This window comes from Hippopotamus amphibius, chromosome 9 (assembly GCF_030028045.1).
Source record: "Hippopotamus amphibius kiboko isolate mHipAmp2 chromosome 9, mHipAmp2.hap2, whole genome shotgun sequence".
NCBI classification, from domain to species: Eukaryota; Metazoa; Chordata; class Mammalia; order Artiodactyla; family Hippopotamidae; genus Hippopotamus; species Hippopotamus amphibius.
This window is the reverse complement of record NC_080194.1, coordinates 139,105,905-139,131,427: the sequence shown is the minus strand read 5'-3', so window position 1 is coordinate 139,131,427 and position 25,523 is coordinate 139,105,905. Positions and strand designations below refer to the sequence as shown.

The 25,523-nt window shown below is 43.9% G+C and overlaps 1 protein-coding gene across 7 annotated transcripts in view; it reads left to right on the top strand.

Annotated features, from left to right (window-relative positions):
* LMTK2 (lemur tyrosine kinase 2) overlaps positions 1-25,523 on the top strand; it is a 168,642-nt gene that overhangs the window by 101,342 nt on the left and 41,777 nt on the right. For 5 of the 7 annotated variants that reach the window (XM_057695466.1, XM_057695465.1, XM_057695467.1 and 2 more), the window contains 4 exons: positions 10,884-11,008; positions 14,402-14,546; positions 19,174-19,247; positions 23,004-23,122. In XM_057695466.1, coding sequence (XP_057551449.1) covers positions 10,943-11,008; positions 14,402-14,546; positions 19,174-19,247; positions 23,004-23,122 — 404 coding nt within the window. In that variant the 5' untranslated portion in view covers positions 10,884-10,942. Of the gene's footprint in view, positions 1-5,763; positions 5,981-10,883; positions 11,009-14,401; positions 14,547-19,173; positions 19,248-23,003; positions 23,123-25,523 lie in introns of all 7 variants that reach the window. The other 2 variants (XM_057695468.1, XM_057695463.1) reach the window with 2 other exon arrangements.

The window sequence follows — 25,523 nt, the reverse complement described above, 5'->3', positions numbered from 1 at the left end:
CCTCTGTGTTCCCCTCCGTGGAGGGAAGCTCTTGAGACGTTCTCTCTAAACTACGAGTGGCCGCACAGCGATGCCTTGGTGTGAGTCTTTACAGCTCATCCCACTCGTGAATGTGGGTTCTCAGGGGACCTTTTGAATCTGGAAAGTGGCGTCCTTTAGTTCTGGAAGAATTTCATACACACACATTTTTTTTTTTAGGGAGTTATTTCCTCTTTCTTTTCTTTGTCTTTTTCCTCCTGGAACTTCTGTTAGTTGAATGTTGGGCTTTTTGGAATGAGCTTCAACTCTCCTTTTGTTCATATTTTGTCTCTTTGTTCTACTGTGTGATGGCCTTTGGCTTTTCTATAACATTTTATTTCCATGAGTTTTTCTCCCCACCCCCTACCCCCCCCACCGACCAACCCCCTTTCTAAGTAGCATTTTATCATGAGTGTAGTATTGTCTCTTATTTCTGAGGATATTAATTATAGTTTTGTAATAATTTTTAGTGTTTTTTTTTTTTAAACCCCTACACCATCAGCCTCCTTCAAATCCCTGTTTCTCTCTTTGGGTTGATCACTTTCTTTTACCTTTTTATTTTTATTTTTTAAATAACTTTATTTATTTATTGGCTGCGTTGGGTCTTTGTTGCTGAGCGCGGACTTTCTTTAGCTGCCATGAGCAAGGGCTCCTCTTCCTTGCGGTGCGTGGGCTTCTCACTGGTGGCCCCTCTTGTTGCCGAGCATGGGCTCTAGGCACGCAGGCTCAGTAGCTGTGGCTCGCAGGCTTAGTTGCTCTGTGGCATGTGGGATCTTCCCAGACCAGGGATTGAACCCCTGTCCCCTGCATTTGCCAACCACTCCCAACCACTGCGCCACCAGGAAAGTCCCTCTTTTACCTTTTTTTAGGAGGATTTTCTCAAATGTCAGGCGATCCTTTAAAGCCTACCCGTGTTGAGACCCTGATGGGAGGTGCCCCCCGCGACCCTTTCCCCTCGCCCTCCGTGTGTGTGTGGTGGGGCTTACTGATGGGTGGACATCACAGTCGGGTGATGGAGCAGCCGTTTCCATAAGAGACATCCTGTCCCCAGAGCGCTTATAGTTATCTATAGGGCTCTTTTCTGGGGCTGGACACCGGAGTGTCTGGAAGCACCTAGTTATATTTGGTTCAGTTGTGATTGGGTTTTTCTGTATAATGTAAAGACAGCATCAGTGGAGCATTACCAGATAGGAAGCCGTAGGTGATCTTACCTTGATGTTCCGTAGAACTTTGTCCAGTTTAGTGTTGTAAGCAGTTTCTGGCTTAGTTACAAAGGTAGTACTTCATCATGGAGAATTTTGAACATACGTAAACTGGACAGAAGAGTGTAGTGCATTCTCTGCTCTTCCCGCAGTCCAGCCATCGCTGTGGCCAGTCCAGCAGCATCCATGCCACCACCTGCTTCCTCTGGAGAGAGAAGGTTTAAGGACACGTTGTCTGAGACTGTGTTTCAATTATACTGGCAAGAATTTAAGTTAGACCTTAGGAAGCTGGAAAGGTTCTGAGACCATAGGCTCTATCCAGGTGCTGCAGGTATTTTTAAAGAAACAGATGGGCATGTTTTTCTAGGATGTTTGGGGTCTGCTCTGCCTGGGAAGTAAGGAGCACACATCTGGGTCATCTCTCCTTTCCTTTTTGGCCCTATAGTGCAGAGAGTGTATCAGCTAAGTGTTGTGAACACAATACTGCCGTCGACTTGCCTGCACAGTGCTGCCAATTCCAGTGAGAAGTTGTATGGAAAGACAGTGTCCTTTTCCCCGGACGCTGGTGGTGCACTGCAGTGACCAGTTGTGGGGGAAGAAGCCCTGGGAAACTGGCCCTGGGTTTCTACTTCTTGGACCAGATGCTGCCTGTTCATGAGCTGGCTTCCTGGACCACAGGGAGGTCCTGATTCAGAGCTGTTACGAACATCCGACCCTGTGGATGACTCCACACCTTAACTATGCCCTCAACCAAATTAAGATTCTAGTTCATAAGATATTATCCCTGTTGTCATTTTCCCAGGGTGCGGGGCCACAGTAGTCTGGCAGACTAAACCTGACATTCCTTTGGCCAAACTGTGCCACCTGAGATGAGCTCTTCTGTGGTAGTCTCCATCCTTGTTAGTGTTTTTAAAATTGGAATGAGACAAACCTCTGATAAGAGATTTTACTGGAAACAGCTGAGAGAAGCAGCGTCTTCATCTAAAATGATCTCATTCACAGATATTCAGTCAGCACTCAAAGTTTATAACCTTTCTGCAGGTGTGAGAGAACAGTGGGGTTGGCTGACCTTGGAAATCGTTTTTGAACAAGAAGAGCACCTCACTGATGAGCACACAGCACAGTTTGTTTTTCTAGGCTGTTGATGTCCTGGCTTAGGGGTCTTTGTGGAATCTCTGATTCATCAGCTAAATCATCAACACACTATTTACTGTTCCGTGCGGTTGGGTATATTTAGTGCTGTGCTTCATATTCCCTTCCTAATATTAGGATTTGTCAGGGAGATTCTAGAGTGTTTAATGTTATTATAAATAGATGTATTGTTACATTAAGAGGCAAGGAAAACATTTAGTGACTTAGGAGTCTGTGTACAGGAAACCTTTATGATAGATGGGTTTGTACTTTTGAGGTGTTAAATAAAAATGTGCGATTTGCAATGATTGTCTGAATTTCTCTCCTCGAGTAGTATGATTCATTTGACTGGTCTCTGGGATGTAGAGCTACTTATCAGGATGTTATAAGAGGAAGATGGACTTGTTAGTCCTACCCTTAAAAAAAAAAAAAAAAAAAAGGCTTGGACTTGATGTCAGGACCAGTTTGGAAGATTGGTCTTTCTGCCAGATTTCGTTTGTCTAGTCAGCCCAGTGGGCACCACCTTTGATTGTCAAGTAGACACATAAATCTCTCTGCATTTCCTGAGGGTGAGGGTGGAGAACAGAAGGGTTATGTATGTATCTGACACTTGCTTTAACTGCTGTACAGTCCTTTCCCATTTTCAAACCACTGCGTCCTGGGAAGCCAGCAAGGGAGGCAGTGTATACTTGTCTCCGGTGCCAGCGAGGATGGATCCCCTACGGGTGGGGATGGTGGTCCTAAATTAATAGATCTACAGTGTTAGGGGCTGGACTCAGTCCCTTCCGACTTCAGAAGGAGATCAGGCCTTTGAAGAAGTGAATGTGTTAAAATGAGGCCGTTGACGCCCTAGTAGCTAATCCAGTATGACTGGTGTCCTGCCTCAGAAGCGGCCAACCCTGCTGACCCCTGGGTCTCGGACTTCCAGCCTCCTTACTGTGGGACAGTAGGTTTGTGCTGTTGAAGCTGCCGAGTGTGTGGTGCCGGTTATGGCGGCCTGTGCAGACTAATACACAGCGTGCAGGCTAACACGCAGATTTGGACTCTGCGTGTCTTAGAGGCATCTGTTACAGTTCCCCGCTGCCTGGAGTACGGACGATGGAGGCTCCTCGTGCGCTGGGCCCTCTCCTCATCCAGCACCACTGGGGCCGTGGGGGGGGGACGGGGGGTGCCTTTGGAGCCACTCTGCGGGTGCGGGGTGAGACCACTCCGATGGCTTCCAGTGAGATGAGACGGTGCGGAGAGCATGGCCTGTGGGAATAAATGCCCACTATCACAGGAGAGCATAAGTCGGGGGAAACCCACTTTTTAAGAAAACTTATTTTTTTAAAGAAAACAACTTGAGTTACAGTGCTAAACATGAATTGCAAAGTGGGCAAGTAAAGAGTGTTTGTGGGAGTTGTGTGTGGCCTGGGGAAAGAGTGATAAACTGTGACTGGGAACAAAGGAGGGACACCCCGTGCTGTGGACGTGGGGTGGTCAGTGTTGGGGGAGAGTCTTTGCCGAGGAAGAGCATACAATTACTGAAGGAAGGCTACCTTCTGGTCTTAACTTGTTTGACCCTGAGAGCACGAGTTTATCCTGTTAACCAGTAGATTTATGATGGATTTCCGGTGGGGGAGAAGGTGAACGTGAAGACTGAGGTCACAGAGCATCCATCTGGAAGGACTGGGAGAGGTCTGTCGTGGCCCCAGGTGGAGCACTGGGGCGAGTGGGGAGGGTGCAGGGCAGAGAGGTGCACGGAGGCTGGAGGACTGGGGACGCCGTAAGGCTTGTTAAGGAGTTTGGAGTTTTGGCTGACGATGGCGGGAAGCCCCTGGTGCCGAAGTTGAGACGTGAGACAGGATGGAGGGCGGGAAGCCCCTGGTGCAGAAGTCGAGACGTGAGACAGGATGGAGCGCTGCCGCCCACCCCACCCCCGCCCAGTCTCCCTCCCTGCAGGTGCCCACCTTGCCCGCTGGGGACCCTGCATGCGCATTGTTCTCACCTGTTCTATTTATTTGCCTTTTTCTTGTTTTCATTTAAACATACATCCTAGATATGGGTTAAATCGTATCCCCCTCCTGGATTTATCTATTGAAGTCCTAACCTCTGATACCTCAGAGTGTGATCTTATTTGGAGACAGGGTCTTTACAGAGGTAATGAAGTTAAAATGAGGTCATTTTAGGAGGGCTGCAATTCAGCGTGACTGTGTCCTTATAAAAAGGGAAACTTTGGACACAGGCATAGGCACAGAGGGAAGGTGATGTGAAGATTCCCAGGGAGAAAACGGCCCAAGGAGACAGGCCTGGGACAGATCTGTCTCTCACAGCCCTCAGAGGAACCAGCCCTGCTAGCACCTTCATCTTGGACTTGTAGCCTCCAGAATTGTCTAGGCCAGGGCGCGCTTTGTTACAGCCTTTCTAGCAAACTAACACACATACCTAGAGTATCAAGAATATAGACTGTAAATTGTTGTATCTTTTTTTTTCCTAATGAAACTTTTCATTTAATGAATGTGAAGAAATTATTTAATAAATGGGAAACTTCAGACGCATACCAGACTAGACAGAGGCTGCAGTGAATTCCTGCCTACATACCTTTCACCCAGCTTGACTCGGCTAGGGGCCATCTTTTTTCATTCTACCCCCATCACTTTCTCTACCCTCATACTGTGTTGAAGCAAATTCCAGACATCGTTAAGTAGGTCATTATCTCTAAGAGGTAAAGACGTTTAAAAACAGAACCATGATCGCTCTCTCCTCAGAGAACCAAATCATGCTTCCCTAATGTGGCTGATTGTCAGTGTTCAGATTTCCAATTGTCTCAGTGTCGTAATTTTTTTAAGATTTTGAATCATGATTCAGATAACACCTGTACGTTGCAATTGGTTGGTTTGTCTTCTAAAATCTCTTTTAATTCCTTCTCCATCTTTCTTTCTCTCTCCTTGTAGTTCATCAGGTTTTTGAGTGTTTTTTGTAGCCTGAATTTTGCTGATTACATTCTTGTTGTGGAATTTAATATGTTCCACTGTTCTCTTTATTTCCTGTTAATTGGTATTTACATCTACAGGCTTGGTCAGATACAGGTTTGATATTTTGTTATTGTTGGATTGTTTGTTTTTGGCAGTACTATGTGTGGGTGGTGATGTGTTTTTCCATCTGGAGACATATAATGTCAGGTTGTCTGTCTTTCTGCATTATTTGCTATTGGTATAAATGTCCTGTCATGAAATATTATTCTTCTGGTTTTTTTTTTTTAACAATTGTTTAAGGATGTAAGCGCTATTCTCAGCTAGCAATCTATCCCGAAACTAACAGTGGGCAGGGTTTGGCCCACAGGCTGTAGTTTCCTGACCCCTGCTCTAGGGTACATATATCTGTGACGTAATAGGAAATACCTATTTGGTCTTTGTCCCTTTTTCTGCTGCAGGGCTCCTCAAACTCTTGGAATTTCCTGAGTGATGGGGTGATAGGAGCACCTCTTGTTATTAATAACTAGCGCCTTCCAGCCACACCCGAATTTATGCTGATGACGTGAGTCGTGGATCCTAAGTAGCTGCAGGATGGGAGCCGGTGGCCGGAGGAAGCAACCATGTGATTAGAGGGTTTGAAGTTTCAGTCTCACCCTTTACGACTGGAACCGCTGGGTAACCAAATAGTAAATATGAGGAAATTTTCTTTGTAACCTGATTATCAGCTGGTAACCCAAGAGGCAATGACAAAATTAGAACATCGGTGTGTTGCAATCCCTTGTGGATCTAGACATTGATCATTTCTTTTTATCTGTGAACCTTTAAAAATTTTAATTTAATCCGAAAATGGATTCACAGGTGACTCTTCAGTTAATTACACATGTGTTCAAGTTCTCATCAGGGTTCCAGGCGGGTATTTATAATGGTTGAATTAATAATCGGGTAGTACTCCTCACTGACTCTGAGTCATTCCTGAGAAATTGTGCTCCCCAGGTTGCCTGTCAGTGAAACAGGTAACATGCACCTGCCTCTCATTAGGTTTTCTCAAGTTTTCTGCTTATTAAATCAAGTGCTAGATATCTATTAAAATGGTTTGGAAACGAAAATGAAAACTCACAGACTGCACCTTGGAGCTGCCGTGTGTTTTTGCACCGGCGTCTTGGAAAGGTGTATGAAGTACCCCAAACCTCTAATTATCCTTGTTCTCAGTTTGTAATCGGTGAGGCGGCCTCAGTGTGCGGAGACACTCCTATCATTATTGATGTTTTTCTCTAGGAGATGATTGGTACATGTTTCTGAATGCCGCAGACTTGAGAATGTCAAAAGAAAACTTTCTTCATAGTTTCCAGCTTTTGCAATTAGGAACCTTTCAGGGGCCTGGGCCACGGGGGTTTTAATTGTAGTTCCTCAAGTCTAGAATTTACTTCCTCTCTGCAGTTTGTGCCAAACCATCTCACCTTCCAGTCTATAAGAGTCTGGTTTGATTTCTTCATTTTTATGCAGGTTTTTCTTTTTTGTATGGAAGTTTTCCTTTGTTGGTATATAGAGTTTTTTTTAAAGCATAGTACTTCAGGCTGATCAAAAGAACAATATGGTAAATAAAATAGTTCTAGAAGTGGTAAAACTACAAATTTCTACTAGCATCTGTCTAGTAAATTTCTCAGGTAGTGATTTAGAGCCCTTTCAGTGGGCCTGGTAGGCGGTGAGGTGGAGTAGACTTGTACGCTGTGAGGGAACCTGAGTCTAGAGGAGCAGAGGCCCCTGCAGTGTCTTAACAGAAATAAGTACGTTATCAAGGTCAGGCAAAACTCGGCATAACTGGTTGTTTTTAACTTGGGTATGACTTTTTTTTAATAGATAAATTTATTTATTTATTTATTTATTTATTTTATTGGCTGTTTTGGGTCTTTGTTGCTGCACATGGGCTTTCTCTAGCTGCGGCAAGCGGGGGCTACTCTTCATTGTGGTGTGTGGCCTCATTGCGGTAGCTTCTCTTGTTGCAGAGCATGGGCTCTAGGCGCGTGGGCTTCAGTAGTTGCAGCACATGGGCTCAATAGTTGTGGCTCACGGGCTCTAGAGTGCAGACTCAATAGTTGTGGCGCATGGGCTTAATTACTCCACGGCATGTGGTATTTTCCTGGGGCAGGGATCGAATCCGTGTCCCCTGCATTGGCAGGTGGGTTCTTACCCACTGTGCCACCCAGGAAGTCCCTCAGGTATGACTTTTCATGCCTGCCTGATGACTCACAGAAGACAGCTTTATGGGTCAGGTCTTGAGCTGTCCCGCCGGCAGTTTTGATCAAATTTTAAGATAGGGTGTAATGATGGAAAATTATGGATGAAAAGAGAGGAAAAAGTTGTTTACTATTCACTCTGGAGTTTGGAGAAGTATGAGCTGTCTTACAGTGAGAGGCTTCATTTCCAAGCATGTAGGCTGTTTTTAAGTGTTAAAAACAGCGAGGCAAATCCATGTGGTATTTAGGGGATTGGGGGGACTTGTACTCAGCACCCCTGAACCGAGTCTGGCCCAGCCGCCTTCCCACCTTGTGTCCTTGGGCACCTCAGTTTCCTCGTCTGTGACGTGGAGCTGGTGTCGTGACAGTCGAATGAAATAATATATTTTATCAACCCTCAGATATGAGCGAGGGTGACAGGCCCTTATTTCTGTGCCATTAGGAAAGAAGAAATGCTGCCAATGGAAACAGCTTCTTCTGAGCGCAAGACACCCCTGAAACGCAGAGATCTTAAAGTGCAGTGGGCAAGCCTCGTCTTAAAAATCAGTAAAACACAGTGTATGTGAAAGTGCTTTGCCACATAAGCCTCAGGGGTCGTGTTTAACCCATGTTATGTGAGTCAGGGGAGTGAAACAGAGTTATAAGAACAAGTGTCAGTAGGCAGCACAGGCCGAGCTGTGTCTTGGTTCTAGAAAGTCGGCTCTCAGTGACTCAGGCTCCTCGCTTCGCTTGGTTTTGCAGGCGAACACCAGTGTCCCTAGTCAGGGGGTCAGAGGCTTTCTGTGTTCATGTGTGGATTGCCCTGTTTTCAATTTTCTTCGTTTAAAGCTTGCAGATGCTTGACAGTCCTTGGTTAACTGCATTATTTTTAAGAAGAAAGGCTACAGAGGAGTCCGAGCCCCCCTTGTAACAAAGCAGGCTCCAGCAGTTCTCATTCTCAAGCAGACCTTTTGTTATTGGAAAGGAATTCAGTCCTGCTTTGCAGCTGATGTGCTGTCTCCTTTAGGCTTCTCTCTTCCTCACTAAAGTCGTTTTATGTTCAAGAATGTGTTTTACTCACATAAGAGTGTGGTTAGTTTTTGCTTTCTTGAGGTTCTATAGTTGCATTTAAGAAAAGTGGTGGCATCGTTCCTCAGCTTGTCTCCAGGTCTCCTGCTTGGCGCCTCTGAACAAGAACACGTTTAGCCGTCAGTAGGGATTTTAAGGAAAAGTTTATTTCTGACTTTACCGTGGTGATCATTTCACAATATATACGTATATCAAATTATCATGTTGTACACCTTAAACTTACACCGTGTTATGAGTTAGTTATATCTCAAAGCAAGAGAAAAAAAAAAGTATTTCTTAGTAAAACACTGGTAGGGAAGACTTAACAATTTGCTCTAACAAAAAAAAGATTCAAAGTAGCCCTAGTTGAATAAGATTCTTTCCAGATAACTCTTTGCTGAAAGGAAGTGGTAAGAATCTTTATGCTCTAGACAGGGGTTGCAAACTTTTTGCCAGTGGCTCACGTGCAGTATCTATTACAGATTCTTTTTGTTTTGTTTTTTGAAACAGCCCTTTAGAGATGTAAAAATCATTTTTAGCTGTCCCCCCACCCAAGCAAACACTGGTCACAGGCTGTAGTTTTCAGTTTCCTTATCACGACAGAAATTCCTTGGAGAAGTGGCTGATTCTAAAGCCAGAGGAGGGAAATTTTAAGAGGAGCCTGGAGCCTCCTGTAGTGCCATAGAGTGAGGAAGTATTAGAGGAAACGAGAAAAGGATGGGGCATGTCCAAAGGAGTCAAGTTGAAAGAGCTCCCAGGGGCCAAAGCTGAAACAGTTTGAGCCACAAAGTAATGAGAATGATGGATTATAACTCAAAGAATAAAATGAATATCTTATGAGTTCATAACTTTGTAAATGACTCAATAAATAAGTGCGGAAGAAGGGACAGATATTCTTTACAGCAGAGTTCCAAGTAATAAATGTAGAAGGAATAAGGGAAATAGGAAAATCACCATCAGAACGTCACTGTATTCATTGCTTCCGGCAAGATGCATGACTCCTGGGCTTCCTAGGTGGCGCAGTGGTTGAGAATCCGCCTGCCAATGCAGGGGTCACGGGTTCCATCCCTGCTCCAGGAAGATCCCACATGTCGCGGAGCAACTAAGCCCATGCGCCACAACTATTGAGCCTGTGCTTTAGAGTCTGTGAGCCACAACTATTGAGTCCATGTGCTGCAACTACTGAAGCCCATGCACCTAGAGCCCATGCTGCGCAACAAGAGAAGCCACGGCAATGAGGAGCCCGCGAACCACAACGAAAAGTAGCCCCCACTCACCGCAACTAAGAAGAAAGCCCGCACACAGCAAAAAAAGACCCAACACAGCCAATAAAATAATAAATAAATAAATAAATTCATTAAAAAAAAAAGAGATGCATGACTCCTGTGAAAACTACAGTGTAAAGCTTCCTGGAGACCCAGGGTGTGTACAGAGTTTAACCTACGTCTGCACATCCTGTGACACTCCTTCCTCTGGGAAGTACGGCTTAATTCCCTTCCCCATGCATGTGCCCTGGACTTTGTGATCCACTTCTGAAGAGAGGAGCATGTGAAGTTTTCCCTTTGGTGAAACCTGGCAGAAATCCCCTGGGCCAAGGGATCCAGCTTCACGTCACCAGTGATGATTGTTCCAACATCATGTGCCCCACATATGATGTCATGAGAAGGACCTTTCACTCTGTGGTGTTCTAGACTCTTCCCAGATATCTGTAACCTCAGTCCAGTCATGAGAAAACATCAGGCAACCCCAACTGAAGGACATTCTACAGAAAACTGACCAGCACTCTTCAATAGTGTCAGAGTTATAAAACAGGGACAGAGAAACATCAGAGGTTGGAAGAGACTAAGGGGACATGACGAATAAATGCAACATTGGTGACCTGGATTGAATCCTGGAAAAGAAAAAGGGCGTTGATGGAAAAACTGGTAAAATCCAAGTAAAGTCAGAAGTTCCGTTGGTATTGATGGTATTGTACCAGTGTTACTGTCTTAGCTTATAGATGTACTGTGTAAGATGCTAATGTAGAGGATGCCGGACGAAGGGTACTTGGGGACTCTCTGCATTGTCTCCACAACTCTTCTGTAAATCTAAAATAGTTTCAGAATCAGAAGTTTTTTAAAAAAAACTCTAACTTCTTATCCTGGGTTGCTCATCAGCTTCATCTTAAGCATTTGAGCATGATTTTATTAATTTAATAACTCCTGGTCCCGTTTGGTGTCTGGCAGAAAATATATTGATTCGCTTATGAAAGTTGATTTTGGAATGTGCATGTTAACTTTGTTTATTTCTCTTTCCAGGGGAGGCACCTGCTGCAGAAGTTTCCTCATCTTTTGTGATCCTCTCTGTGTGCAGTTTAATGATATTAATAGTGTTAATTGCCAACTGTGTATCCTGCTGTAAGGACCCAGAAATAGACTTTAAGGTGAGCACAGATGGTAGGAACATTGAAAGTCATCCTCTGATACGGTTACCAGTAGACGGCTGTGTATCGCAGTCCCTGGTGTGCAGGGGTTGGCAGGTGTTTTTCTGTAGGGGCCGGATAGTACATAGTGAAGTGGTCTTTACTAAGAGCTGTTGTACATAGCAAACACTGTGGGCCATGCAGTTTGTGCCGTGGCTGCTCCGTGCTCAGCTCTGCCACTGTGGCCCCGTGGGCCCCACCTGGCCTGGGACAGGTGGTCTCCGCTGGGGCCAGTGAGGCTCACGGACAAGGACAAGGCAGTGGTCTGGGCACGGCACACCGGCTGCAGGTGCAGGCCCTGCCTCAGAGCGCCACTGACAGCCGCCATGCACTTGTTCTAAGTTTTGCCAAGTGAGGCATAAGGAACAGTGACTGACTTCACTTCTCTAAGGCCTGTGAGGAGCAGCAGGCAGGTTTGATTTTTTCCCCCAGACGTATGTGCTGGTGAGCTTGTGGTTGAGATCATTGAGGCCGGGGGATCCGCCAGCGTGTTTTGTGTGTGAGGAAGAGCATCTTTCAGTTTGCCTTGAGCCCTGAGTTCCCTAAAGAGGAGAAACAAGTGGTGCCAGTTGTAAAGCTGGCCTGGGGTGGGAGGTTGGGGAATAGGGTGATGATATAGAGGATGGGTGGAGCCTGCTGGCAGCCGGCTGGGAGAGCCCCTTTAGAGCTTGCTGTGGGCATGTGGTAGGGCTCAGTGAAGACTTATTAAAAAGAAGTACATAAGGGAGCAAAAGGAATGTGCGCACACAGAGAAAATGGTTCTTAATGTAGAGCTTTACCAGCTGGACAAGGGCTGTTCCAGCAGTCCTGAAGGCCGTGGTTCAAATCAGGCAAAAACCTCTTTCATGGACATGTGGCCCTTATTTCTTGAGCCTCACACCTGTTTCGATTGTGTGTTCCCTTTACCTTGGGTCTGGTGGCAGCTCTGAGGAGAGAAGATGTGCTGTCCCTTTGGCTAGACACCAGTGTTACACAGAGGGTGGAGGGTGGATGAAAGTGGGGGAGCTGGAGGAAAAGACTCACTAGCTCAGGTTATTTTCTTTAGAAGATTTCACCCCAAACGTGGAGGACATGAGCGCCTAGGCCGTCGAATCAGTGCAGACACTGTGGGAACCCAGTGACTGCACCGCTTGGGGGCACAGCGCTGGGCACAGAATCCGTGTCCCTTGACTGTCAGTCTCACTGAGGGACTTTGCACGGATGCCTGGCCCTTTGGGGACAAAGATAAAGGCCGATCAGTCCTTCTGAGACTGAAAGCCAGTCTTTCTCTCACGTCACCATACCTCATCCTTGCCTTGAATTGTTCTACCCCCGACACTCAGTGTGAACCCAAGGTGCGTGTGACGACGCAGACTCAGGGAGCATGTTGTTATCAGGCTTCCCCAGGTGATTCCGAGGCAGGCGCTCAGGGACCACACCGCGTAGAGAGAGGATCCTCCTCAGCTTCCAGACGGTGCAGCTGAAGAGGGGTGTCGCCATCTGTCATTCGTGGGTCTGCTTTAGACTTAGAGGTGCGGAGTTTCGGAACTGAACAGTCCCTGGGAAGCCACTTACAGGCCAGGAGGCTGCAGTCTGGTCGGGTCGGTGGCTTGCCCATGTGCAGCCAGGCAGCTGCTGGCATAACTTTAAAGTGACCCGGTCTTCTCTCACGACCTCGTTGTTGTCTTTACACTGTGTTACCTCTCTGGCTCCTTAGAATCACCTGTTGCCTGATGGTGTATCATGCCGCTGCCAAGGTTAGGAGTGATGGATGAAGCTTTTCCTTTTTTTTTTTTTTTTTTTAAGCTCTTTATTGGAATATAATTGCTTTACACTCTTGTACCAGCTTTTGAGGTACACCAAAGTGAATCAGCTGTATTTATACACATATCCCCATATCCCCTCCCTCCTGCGACTCCCTCCCACCCTCCCTGTCCTGGCCCTCTAAGGCATCACCCATCATCGAGTTGATCTCCCTTTGTTATACAGCAACTTCCCCCTAGCTATCTGTTTTACAGTTGGTAGTGTATATACGTCTGTACTACTCTCTCACTTCGTCCCAGCTTCCCCTTTGCACGCCCCGCCCCCCCAACCCCGTGTCCTCCAGTCCATTCTCTGCATCTGCATCCTTATTCTTGCCCTGTCACTGGGTTCATCAGTACCATTTTTTTAGATTCCACATATATGAGTTAGCATACGGTATTTGTTTTTCTCTGAATCTTTTTCTTAAGGAGAGAATCTTTAGGAATGTCTGAAGGGGAAATTGGACAAAGCTCTTCCGTTTAGAGGTGACCTCTCAGATTGAGGTGTCCTGCTCTCCCCTCCCCCGATACAAATAGTGATGTGTCCCAATGCATTTGGCAACATGTATGACATATATGAGAATGTCCTCTCACATGCATGTGAGAACATAAATGTTATATCAGAGAAATCCACCCCCAAAACTTGCAGCTTCTCCCTTGCAAGGGGGTTGGGGTAGAGGGAGGTGGTAGAAAAGGGTGTTGTGTATCGAGGAGTGGAAAACAGTCTCATTTAGCTTCTGTCATGGCGCCTGGTGGGGTAATGCTCAGTAATTATCTGAATGAATGACCTTGATGCTCATCTGTGTCTATGTTAAATTTACACGGACACCAAGATAGGCCCAGCTCACTGGAATGATGATAGGAAGAGTCAAGACAGCTTTTTGCTGGACGAAGTCACTTAAAAGATTTCCACAGCTCTATTGGTCAGCCTCAATTTTAAAGTTGCCGTCTTTAGAAAGCCAGATGTTCTTAGAATGTTCACTGCACTTATGTGTGACCAAGTTTGATACTGACCTTCACAGTTCAGATCCTGAGGATTTTTTATCCAGTTTAGTAATTTATCCATTTGTTACTCTTTCTAGAGAAATAAGACTCGCTTAAAAATATCTTTTGAGTCTTTTAACTGTATTTTGATTGAAATCACACAGCAACTAGAAATACATATACAATTAAAAAAATGTTTTGATTCAATATGCAAAGAGATTCATGAAAGTAAATAAAAGATAAATAGAATACCTTAAACTATAGTAACTTAAAAATAAAATTTTGAACCTGGAAGAGTGTTTCCATTTTATGTTCCAGGATCATTTTAGAAAACTATGCATTTAACTTCAAGAGTTACATAAAATATGTATACTTTATTTTCAGATCTTATTTATTTTGCTATTTAGAGTTGGAGAACACAATTACTTATGCTTTTTACTTAAAGTCAGTAAGAATTAGGGAAAAAAATTATGTCAGGGTGTTCCAAATGAGTGAATAAATGTTCACATCTTAAATGTTAGCAGATGTTTTTGGTATTTGCTCTCAAGCTGATTTATATTCGATATAACATTGCTCTTCCTTTATTTAGGAATTTGAAGATAATTTTGATGATGAGATCGATTTCACACCACCAGCAGAAGATACTCCCTCAGTTCAGTCCCCAGCAGAAGTTTTCACACTTTCAGTACCAAATATCTCACTACCAGCTCCATCACAGTTCCAGCCTTCTGTAGGTAAGACCTTCCATCCTGATGTCATGTTTCCATGAATAATTTCTGAGAAGTGAGAAAGGAACCTTGCTACTAATCATAAAATAATTGGACTGCCTGTCTCCTCTGCTTGCTAATTTCTCTTCCTTCTGTTCTCTGGTGAAACTGAATTTAGTGGTCAGGCCCATTGCATTCCTGCAAAAGCTAAGTCCTTCCCTTGTGGACCGGCATATGAATACACTGCTCTCCTTGACTCATCAAATGAAACACTTGGACAGAGACTCCTGGCCTCAATTTTGATAGCCAAGCCTCTCTGCCAGTTCTCAGCACGGCCTGTCTGGCTCAGTAGGACACTGCTGTCTTCTACTGGGATGGCGTGCGTTTGGGGAGGAGGGGATATTTGGATATGACTTTTCATCCTAAGATAGAAGATAGGGGTTTGATTAGATGTTAATTAATTTCTCATTATAAAATAGAATATGACTCGTGGTTCAATAATTAGGGATTTCTAATGCTGCTGAAAGAAGGCGGCTCAAGTCTCTGTAGGTGCCAGGCCTGCCTTGGTACTGCACGCACAGTGGTGTATGTGGAGGGCAGTATAAACTCAACAGTTGATTGTGTTGCCATAGGCAATATTTTTTTTAAAAAAAGAAAAAGTAGGCTAAAACGTGACACAGCTATTGTGTTTCATACAAGATATCGGTACCTGGTATGAGGCGAGGAGCCAGGTTAATTCTGTAGGTGGATAGCTAGTTGTCCCAGCAACGAGTTTTTTTGTTTTATCTTTTTTTTTTTAATTCATTTATTTATTTTATTGGCTGTGTTGGGTCTTTTTTTTTTGCTGTGTGCAGGCTTTTTTTTTTTTTTTCAGTTGCGGTGAGCGGGGGCTGCTCTTTGTTGTGGTGCGCGGGCTCCTCATAGCCGTGGCTTCTCTTGTTGCGGAGCACGGGCTCTAGGCGCGTGGGCTTCAGTAGTTGCAGCACATGGGCTCAGTAGTTGTGGCTCATGGGCTCTAAAGCGCAGGCTCAGTAGTTGTGGCGCACGGGCTTAGTTGCTCCGCGGCATGTGGGATCTTCCTGGAACAGGGATCGAACCCATGTCCCCTGCATTGGCAGGCAGATTCTCAACCACTGTGCCACCTAGGAAGCCCCTCAGCAATGAGTTTTGAAGAGACTGTTCTTTCCTGCCTTGAATTGTCTTGGCAGCCTTGTTGAAAATCAGTTGAGTGTATTTGTTTAGGTTAATTTCTGGACTCACAGTTGTTTTCCATTGATCTATATGTCTATCCTTATGCCAGTATCACACTGTTTCGATTATTGTAGCATTGTAGTAAGATTTGAAATTGGAAAGTATGTGTCTTCCAACTTTTTTTTTCTAGATTTTGTCTATTCTGAGTCCCTTGCAATTCTTTTTTTTTAAAATAAATTTATTTTATTTTTATTTATCAGCTGTGTTGGGTCTTCCTTACTGTGTGCAGGCTTTCTCTAGTTGCAGCCAGCAGGGACTGCTCTTCATTGCGATGCGCAGGCTTCTCATTGTGGTGGCTTCTCTTATTACGGAGCACGGGCTCTGGGCGCACGGGCTTCAGTAGTTGCAGCACATGGGCTCATTAGTTGTGGCTCACAGACACTACAGCGCAGGCTCAGTAGTTGTGGTGCACGGGCTTAGTTGCCCCGCGGCATGTGGGATCTTCCCAGACCAGGGATCGGTCCTGTGTCTCTTAACCCCTCACCACCAGGGAAGCCCTCCCTTGCAATTCTATATGAAATTTAGGATCAGTTTTTCCATTTCTGCAAGACAGACCGTCGGAATTTGTGTGTGTGTGTGCGTGCGTGCATGCATACCGTGTTGATTTCCTTCTTGTTCCCTTTTGTGTATATTTTTTAGATTTTAAAAAAGTAATTATGGTGGGTTTACAATTACCTTAAATTCGTAACACCTGAGTTTGAATTCGTCCCGACCTAGCTTCACCAGCATGTAAAACCTGTTCCTTCCATTTATGCTGCCACATGTTACAGCTTTATACGTTGTGTGCCTGTTAACACAGATCTGTAGTGACCCTTGACTGACCCCCCCACACACACACACACACAGTCAGAAATCTGTGTATAACTTTATAGTTGGCCTTCTGTATCCATGGTTCTGCGTCCATGGATTCAGCCAGCTGTGAATTGTGCAGCACTGTGTAGTATTTATTGAAAAAAATACACGTTTAAGTGGACCCTCACAGTTCAAACCTGTGCTGTTCAAGGGTCAACTATACAATTTTTTAATGCATTTTGTCTTTTAAGTCATATAGGAAATAAAAAGAGCTACACAAAAATACAATTATACTGGCTTTTATATTTACCTATGTAGTAGTTCCTTTTACCAGAAATCTTTATTTCCTCATGTGACTTCCAGATACTATTAAATGTCCTCTTATTTTGGTGTATTTTATTTTCCTTTATTTTTTTGCGGGGCGGGGGTGGGGGGAGTAGCCCACGCCAAGCCACTTGCAGGATCTTAGTTCCCTGACCGAGGATCAGACCTGTGCCTCCTGCAGTGGAAGCATGGAGTCCTAACCACTGGTAATGGCCTTTTATTTTAGCCTGAAGGACTCCCTTTAGCAATTCTTGTAGGGCAGTTGTGCAGGCAGAAAACTCCCTGGAGTTGTTTCTCTGGGAATGTCTTAATTTCTCCTTCACTTGTGGAGGACGGTTTTGCCAGGTGTAGAATTCTCAGTTGGCAGCTCTGTTCTTTCAGCACTTCTCATGTGCCATCCCACCGCCTCTGGCCCCCACGGGTTCTGGTGAGACATAGAATTGTTATTCTTCTTGAAGGTCCCTTGTAAGTGATGAGTTGCTCTCTCTCGCTGCTTTTAAGATTCTCTCTCTTTGGTTTTTGATAGTTTGATTACATGTCTCAGAGTAGATTCCTTTGAGTTTACTTTAAACTTCTTGGATGTGTAGGTTTATGACTTTTATCAGATTTGGCACATTCTTTCCCCTTATATCTTCAGATATTCTTTCTACTCCCTTTTCTCCCTCAGCCTCTGGGGCTCTTGCTGTTTGTCTGTCGGTCTCCCTGTTGGAGTCCTACGGGCCCCTCAGACTTCTCTCAGTGATGTTGTCATTCTTTTTTCTTCTTGCTCCTCAGACTGGATAATTTCACGTGACCTACTTTCAAGTTTACTGATTATTCTTTCTGCTCAAATCTGTTGCTGAACCCCTCTTGTGAATTTTTTTTTTCAGTTATTGCACTTTCAGCTCCAAAATTCTGTTTGGCTCCTTTTAATAATTTCTGTCACTTTATTGGCCTTCTCTATTTATTGGGATATCATCCACTCAGTTTCCTTTGGTTCTTTGCCTGTGGTTTCTTTAGCCCTTTCAGCATGTTTTAGACAGTTGATTTAAGGTCTTGTCCTGTAAGGCCAACGTCTGTGTTTTCTCAGGACACTTTCTTTTAGATTTCTTTTGTACCAGTGCATGGACCATTCTTTATTGTTTTTTTTTGCTTGTTTTTTGTTGAATTTTTTTAAATTGAAAACTGAACATTTTGAATAATATGATATGCAAAGAGAAAAAAGGAAGAAGAAAAGAAACAAACAGCAGATGGTGTCTGGGTCCTGGCAGACTGGCTGTGTGTCGGGGCACGTCCTCAGCCCGGCTGCCGACAGCTCTGCCTTGGCCTTCACTTCCTGCTTTGCTGAGCAGGAGACTCGCCAGAGGTGAAGCCTCTGTGCTTCTTGGGTCTCTTCTGAGCGAATGTCCCTCCCTGAGCAAGCGCAGGGCTCTCTAGGTCCCCCCGTATGTGTAATAATAGCATTTCAAGAAAGGCCCTATTCCTCCCAACCCCCTAAATTTCACTGAGCTTTTCTGCAAAAGCTTCAGCCTGTCTGTTGCCTTGATTGTTGTTTTTTGCCCCAGACAGGGGCACCTTGTGTATGTGGTTTTTGCTGTTTTGAGGCACGTGAAGCCTCTCTGTCCTGATAGAGCCCAGCTAGGTGGGACAAGGGGCGCGCTGCAGCAGGCCTTCCGGGAAAGCCCGGTCAGGTCGGAGAAACACAGTTCCTGGGGAAGAGGGTCACTCTGCTCCCTGTGGAACCAGCACCCACTCTGGCACGTGGGTCGTCTTTAAGACGGGCTGTGAGGGAGGTGGGACTTGGTAGAACAAAGGCCACAAGCAGTTCTTCCTGTTTCAGTCCTCTTTCTCCTGGTTCCCTTTGGTTGATATAAACCTTTACCGTTTTCCAGAGTTCTCGTAAGTGCTGGCAGTTGATGCTGACAGTTTTTGACAAGATTTTCAGTGTTTCTAGGGAGGTCCGGAGGTCCCTAGAAGCCCCGGAGGTCCCTACTCCACCATAAAAGTAGGGACTGAGTGAAGGCCCGTGATGTGGTCGTGACTGGTGGTTGCGGGAGGATGTTGGTCAGAGGATACAGTACAAGAGCTTAAAGTCAGGGCAGGACAGTCATTTACAAATACTGTCAGTTGTAAAATGTGAAACCGTTTGGCATTGTTAGTTTGAGAGATATGTTTTATGTATTTATTTCTACCTTTATTATCACAAACATTGTTTATGTTAGTGTTTGTACTTTATAGGTTGTATAGTTAATAATATTTCTTTCAGTTAAGTACTTACCATTAGTGTTTAACACTCTTTTTCCCACAGAAGGTTTGAAGTCTCAAGTTGCCCGCCACAGTCTAAACTATATACAGGAGATTGGAAATGGCTGGTTTGGAAAGGTAAAGTTTGTTCACTTGCATTTTTTTCTCTCCTAGTTATACTGTTTAGAATTTAGAGCTAATGAAGACGTGTGTTGTGTGACAGTCCATGTACTCTCTATGCACTCTGGTACCAATTGAATTTCTCCATTGGCCCTGAAACCATGTGGGTATGTGAACATCAACATTCCTGGGTGTGGGAGTTTTTCCCAAGAAAGTCTTTTATGTCTGTTTCTGAGACTCTTCTAATTGTTGGCATAAGAATGGTGAGAAGGGAAAAGAGACGGGAATTTTAGAGCTTTTTGTCCCCCTCAGATTACTTGTTTCTTCTTTCTTCTCCCCTTTCCCCTATTGACACTGAAACTACCTTGTAATAGATGGGTAGTGTGGTTATAATGAAGACCACTGGGAAAAACCTGTGTTTCTCGTAGCCTGTCAGGGAACCTATAGTAACACACTTTGTCAGTCTTTTTACCACAGCCCGTTCAGCAGGAATGATCTTGTAACGACTGTTTCTGTGATGTAGCAATCATTCTCTGTAAGAGGGTGTAACTGAGTGGTTATTGCATCATAAACAGGGTGGTCATGACTGGAAGATGTATTTGCTTTGTAGTCAACCATCTCGTGCTTCTTGTCTTCCTGTTAAGAGTTGTTGTCCTGTATCTTTCATGTTGCTCAAACCTTATTAGGTACCAGATCTTCTGAGCCATTTAGCAAAACCCATTATGTATCAGACATTGTTCTTGGTGCTGGTGTGCAATGTGGAGGAAGATAGTAAAGTCCTGGCCTGTGGAGCCCTGGGAATATGGCAGCAAACGAGATGGAACCCCTGCCCTGACAAAGCTGAAACTTCTAGGGGCGGTAGGGGGTGATCAGACAGTAAACAGTCAGTGGTAGGAGAGGGCTCAGAGAGGGGTAGGGGAGCCAGGTGATGTGAGGTATTTCCTGCATTTAGAGACTCTGACTTTTTCCTCAAAGGGGGCTGGGAAGGTGCTTCAGGCTCTGAGGAGGAGTGACAGCACCTGGCTCCCATGTTGAGAGGATCACTCTGACAGTCATGTTGTAGAGGGCCATGCAGAAGCAGGGAAGCTGGTAAGAAGGCTGTCCAGCCGTCCAGGGAGAGATGCAGGCGGGCTTTGGCCTGGATGATGGCATGAAGCGGTTGTGGTTCCAGCAGGAGCACACAGGACTTGGGATGGAGTGGATACAGAGTCTCGAGGGGAAAGGGCGTCAAAGGTGACAGCTTACACCCTGATTGGCAGGAAGCACGGAGTCGCTGTTAACTGATACGGGAAAGACCAGGGAGAAGCAGACGTTGGGGAGGAGGTCAGGGTTCACTTCTAGACATGTTAGGGGTGAGGTGGCTCTTAAACGTCCAATTGGAGATAGCATGTAGGCAGCTGGAAATGCAAGTCGAGAGTTCAGGACAGAGATACAAATTTGGGAGAACTCAGTATAGAGATGGTACTTGAGGCTAAATGAAATCACTGAGAATGTGAACATGGTGGGGGTGGGGGGGTGGGGGAAGGCACAGGGACTCAGCCCTGAGGCCCTGAAGTGGGGAGGTCAGCACAGGGAGACTGCACGAGGGAGTCAGAAGAGGCAGCCGGCCAGTAGGAGAGGGTGCAGAGGAGAGGAGCATGACTCTGAAGGTCGGTGAAGGAGGAGGAGTTGCAGAAGATGAATTGCAGTAGGTGCTACTGACAAACTGAGTGAGGTGAAGGCTGGGAGAGTTAGTTCCCAGCAGCATGTGGTCCATGGAAGCCTCAGAAGACGCTGCTTAGGGGTCACATCCTCACGTGGGGTGGGTTCAAGGGAGAAACTGGAGACAGCACATGTCGACAACTTCGTTGAGGAGTTTTAATCTAAAAGGGAACAGAGAAATGGGGTATGAGCTGTTCGGGCCCATCCACGGGCCGAGGGAAGGTTTTTTGGTTTTTGTGTGTTTATAGTGTGTGCGGCTGTTTTAGCGTGTTTATATCGCGGGATGGGAGCTGCTGATGGTGCGGGAGGGGGTGTAAGTGTAGGAGGGTCCACAGCACATTTGTAGGACTTCGTCTTAGGCACAGAGACAGTTTCTCTCCTGAATGGGAGCAGAAACAGAGGATGTAGACGCAGGTGCAGGTGGATCTGGTGTTACAATGAGCAGGGTCGCTGTTGATCATTTTATTCAGTAGATACAAGGCCAGTTTGAAATGGAGGAGTGAAAAGAGTTACGTGAAGTTCGAAGAGGAGGAAAAGGTGGAAAAGAGTCCTCTGGGGAAGCATATCAACTGGAGAAATGCTGGGGGGATGGTGGGCAACGCTGAGGACCCTCACAGATTTAAAATGAGACCACTCATGATTTCGGTCTACTTTTGATGCTTCTTATTGTAGGCAAGTAGTTGGATTTAAGCAGCACTGGGGCCCAGCTGAGCTAACAGACCTCAGTGAGAGGGCGCGGGGGAGATGGGAATAAAGGGCTGTGGGCTCTAAGCTGTCAGGGCGAGGAGCGGGGCCTGCGGTTGGGACAGGAGGGTGGAAAAGTGGGATCATTAGTGGCTTGGGGGGCAAGTTGAGCACTTGTTGGGTTAGACTGTTGGAGTAAGTGAGCTGGCAATCAAAGGACAGGTAGAGAAGTTAAAATTCAAGGTTTGGGGCATAGTGTTGTTATTAGCTAGGTCTAGACCCCTGGGAGTGTTTGCTGAGATGGGGTTGTAGGAAAGATGAGCGGAAGTGAGGTCAGAGAACTGAGAGGGCCCAAAAGGTGTTGAGTCAGTCATCCCTGCAGACGTTGCCCTCGGATGGCAGCAGTGCCGGCGACAGAGAGAGGAATGTGAGGCAGTTCACTGCACCGGCCGCTTGGTTACTCTCCCCTCTCTGCAGATGGACACCGTGGATGTGTTAGGCTTGTTATATCTGTACAAGCCGGTTATTTGAAACAGAGAATATGGCTTAGTTAATTATCAAAGTTTTCTGTTCTATGCATTTTTCTGCCCTTATATTCCTAGTAAAACATTAAATTCTTTTCAGTTTCTTACTCTGTTTTCAGGGCTTTAAAATTAATAGATTTTATAAAAATATAAAAAACCTATTTTAAAAGGAAGGCTTTTAGTTTTGATCATTCTTGAATTAGATAAAAATCTTTACTTCATCATTTTCATCTTAAATATTGTATTTTGGAATGCCTTTGCATTGTCGTAGATTAATACTTAATATTTCACTTGTAGCTTGTTCTTATTTTCATTCTCATTTTGTGTTCTGTTACTTTCAGTGGAGTATTTTTTCCTGTGTTTTGGCTGAAGTTTTAGTACAAGATAAAGGCCTGGAATAATTGGAATGCCGTGGATTTTTAAAGTTATAATGCAGTGATAGTTTGTACATTGGCTATTTGTCAGTTTACTTTGTCCTACGTGAAGGAGACGTAACAAAATAACGCAACTCTGTGGAAGTGTTTTTGAGAAATATTTGGGATGTATTTGAACCAGACTTATAAATTACTCTTCTGTCATTTATTAGTCATTGACAATTTCTATGAAATGAAAGTGTAATACATTTTTAAGTAAATAGAAAAGAAGTACATATAAATATATGAATGTTGTAAATATCTGATGAATGTCTTAAAACTGAAGGAAAGTTTTTTAGCTTTCCAAGCTTTTCATGAACAGTATTTAAAATAATAGAAAGCCATCTGAGTATTGCTTAATTTATTTTCCTGTATTCCATTTCCTGGTAAATGTAACATACTTCTTTACCATGTTGATGGAAGTGAAATGAAAAGCTATTCTTTGGTTTTAGGTGCTCCTTGGAGAGATCTACACAGGCACGAGTGTAGCAAGAGTAATAGTGAAGGAGTTAAAAGCAAATGCAAGCCCAAAGGAACAAGATACTTTTTTGAAAAATGGAGAACCATACTAGTAAGTAAACCGTAACATACGTTTTGTAAATGTGGTCTGTGATCTGTTGCAAATCAGGTGTTTAAAATGACTTTGGGATTTCTGCTTGTAAAATATGCAATTTAAATAAGATCCGGAGTCTCATAGCATAAGACCCAAAATGTCCGGGTTTCAATTGAAATCACTCATCTTTCCAAGAACCAAAAGAACTCAGCTCAAGTGAAAAAAGACAGCAGATGGTGGGAATGTAAATTGGTACAGTCACTGTGGAAAACAGTGTGGAGATTCCTCAAAAAACTAAAAATAGAGTTACGATATGATCCAGCAATCCCACTCCTGGGCATAGATCCAGAGAAAACTATAATTCAAAAAGATACATGCTCCCCAGTGGTCGTAGCAGGACAATTCACAGTAGCCAAGACATGGAAACAGCTTACATGTCTGTCGACAGGTGAATGGATAAAGAGATGTGGTACGTATATACAGTGGAATATTATCAGCCTTAAAAAAATGAAATAATGCCATTTGCAGCAACATGGATGGATTTAGAAATTATTATACTAAGTGAAGTAAGTCAGACAGAGAAAGACAAATAGCATATATCACTTATATGTGGAATCTAAAATATGATACAAATGAACTTATCCATAAAACAGAAACAGACTCACAGACACAGAGAATAGAAGTGTGGTTACCAAGTGGGAGGGGGGGCTGGAGTAGAGATGGATTGGGAGTTTGGGATTAGCAGATGCAAACTGTTATATATAGAATGGATAAACAACAAGGTCCTCCTGTAGAACACAGGGAGCTAGATTCGATATCCTGGGATAAACCAGAATGGAAAAGAATATGAAAAAGAATATATATATATGTGTATAACTGAGTCACTTTGCCAGACAGCAGAAATTAACACAACATTGTAAATCAACTATACTTCAATAAAATAAACAAAAAAAAAAAACAGTTCCTGACAACAGATACCAGCACTAAGATGACAAAGGTATTAGGGTTATCTGACAGGGATTTTAAAGCAGTCGTTGTAAAAATGCTTCAGTGAGCAATTAGATTATAGTGCCCTTGAAACAAATGAAAAAATACAGAGTCTCAGCGAAGACATAGACAACTTAAAGGAGACCTAAATAGACACTTTAGAACTGAAAAATATAATAATCAAATACAAACTCAGTGGATGAGTTCAACAGCAGAATGGAGAGGACAGAGGAAAAAAATCAGTGAAATTGAAGGTAAAACAATACATATCACCCAATTCAAACAACAAAATGAAAATAGGTTTAAAAAAATGAAGAGCGCCTCTGACTTGGGGGACTTGAACAAAAGATCGAGACATCCCAGATTAAAAGGAGATAAAAGGTGGATAGAAAAGGTATTTGAAGAAATATTAGCTGGAAAATGTTCCTAACTTTGAAAAGACAAACCTGCAGATTCAAGAAGTTGAGCAAATCTCAAACAGGATAAATGCAAAGAAATGCATGGCAACACAGCATAGTCAAACTTCCGAAAGCAAAAGAAAAAATCTCCAAAGCGAGGAGAGAGAAACACCACCTCACCTGCAGGGGGTTTACAGTAGAAAAGAGAAGTCTCAAATCAATAATCTAATAAGCTCATACTTTAAAGGACCAGAAAAGGAGGGGCAAAATGAACTCAAAGCGAACAGGAGTAGATATTAAAGATGAGAGCAGAAGTCGATAAAATTGAAAACAGAAAAACAAAAGATAAAAGAAAACAATGAAAAATAAAGCTGGCTCTTTGGAAAGATAATAAAATTGACAGACCTCTAATAAGACTGACAGAGAATAGAAGAGAGAAGACACAGATTCCTAATACCAGGAATGAAACAGATCCTGCAGACATCAAAAGGGATAGTAAGGGACAAACAGCTCTACGTATGTATGTTTGACAGCTTAGATGAAATGGACCAATTACTCAAAAAGCACAAACCACCACAACTCACCCAATATGAAATCGTTATTTGAATAGATCTATAAGTATTGAAGAAATGGAGTTTGCAACTTAAGAACTCTCAAAAAGAATCCCCAGGCTTAGACCAGAGCATTCTACAGGATGGCTAAAGATGAATTAATACCAATTCTGCACAGTATTTTCTAGAAAATAGAAGAGGATGGAACACTTCCTAACTCATTTTATGAAGCCAGTATTACCCCGATACCATAACCTGACAAAAATAGCACAAAAAAGAAAACTATAGACTAATATCTTTCATTGATGTTGATGCAGAACTTCTAACCAAAATATTAGTACATATATAAAAAGTTATGTATCATGACCAATTGGAATTTCTTCCAGGAATGCTAGTCTGATTCAGTATTTGAAAATCAACTTTAGTGTGCTCTACCATAGTTACTGGGTAAAGAAGAAACATCACATGATCCTGTCATTTGAT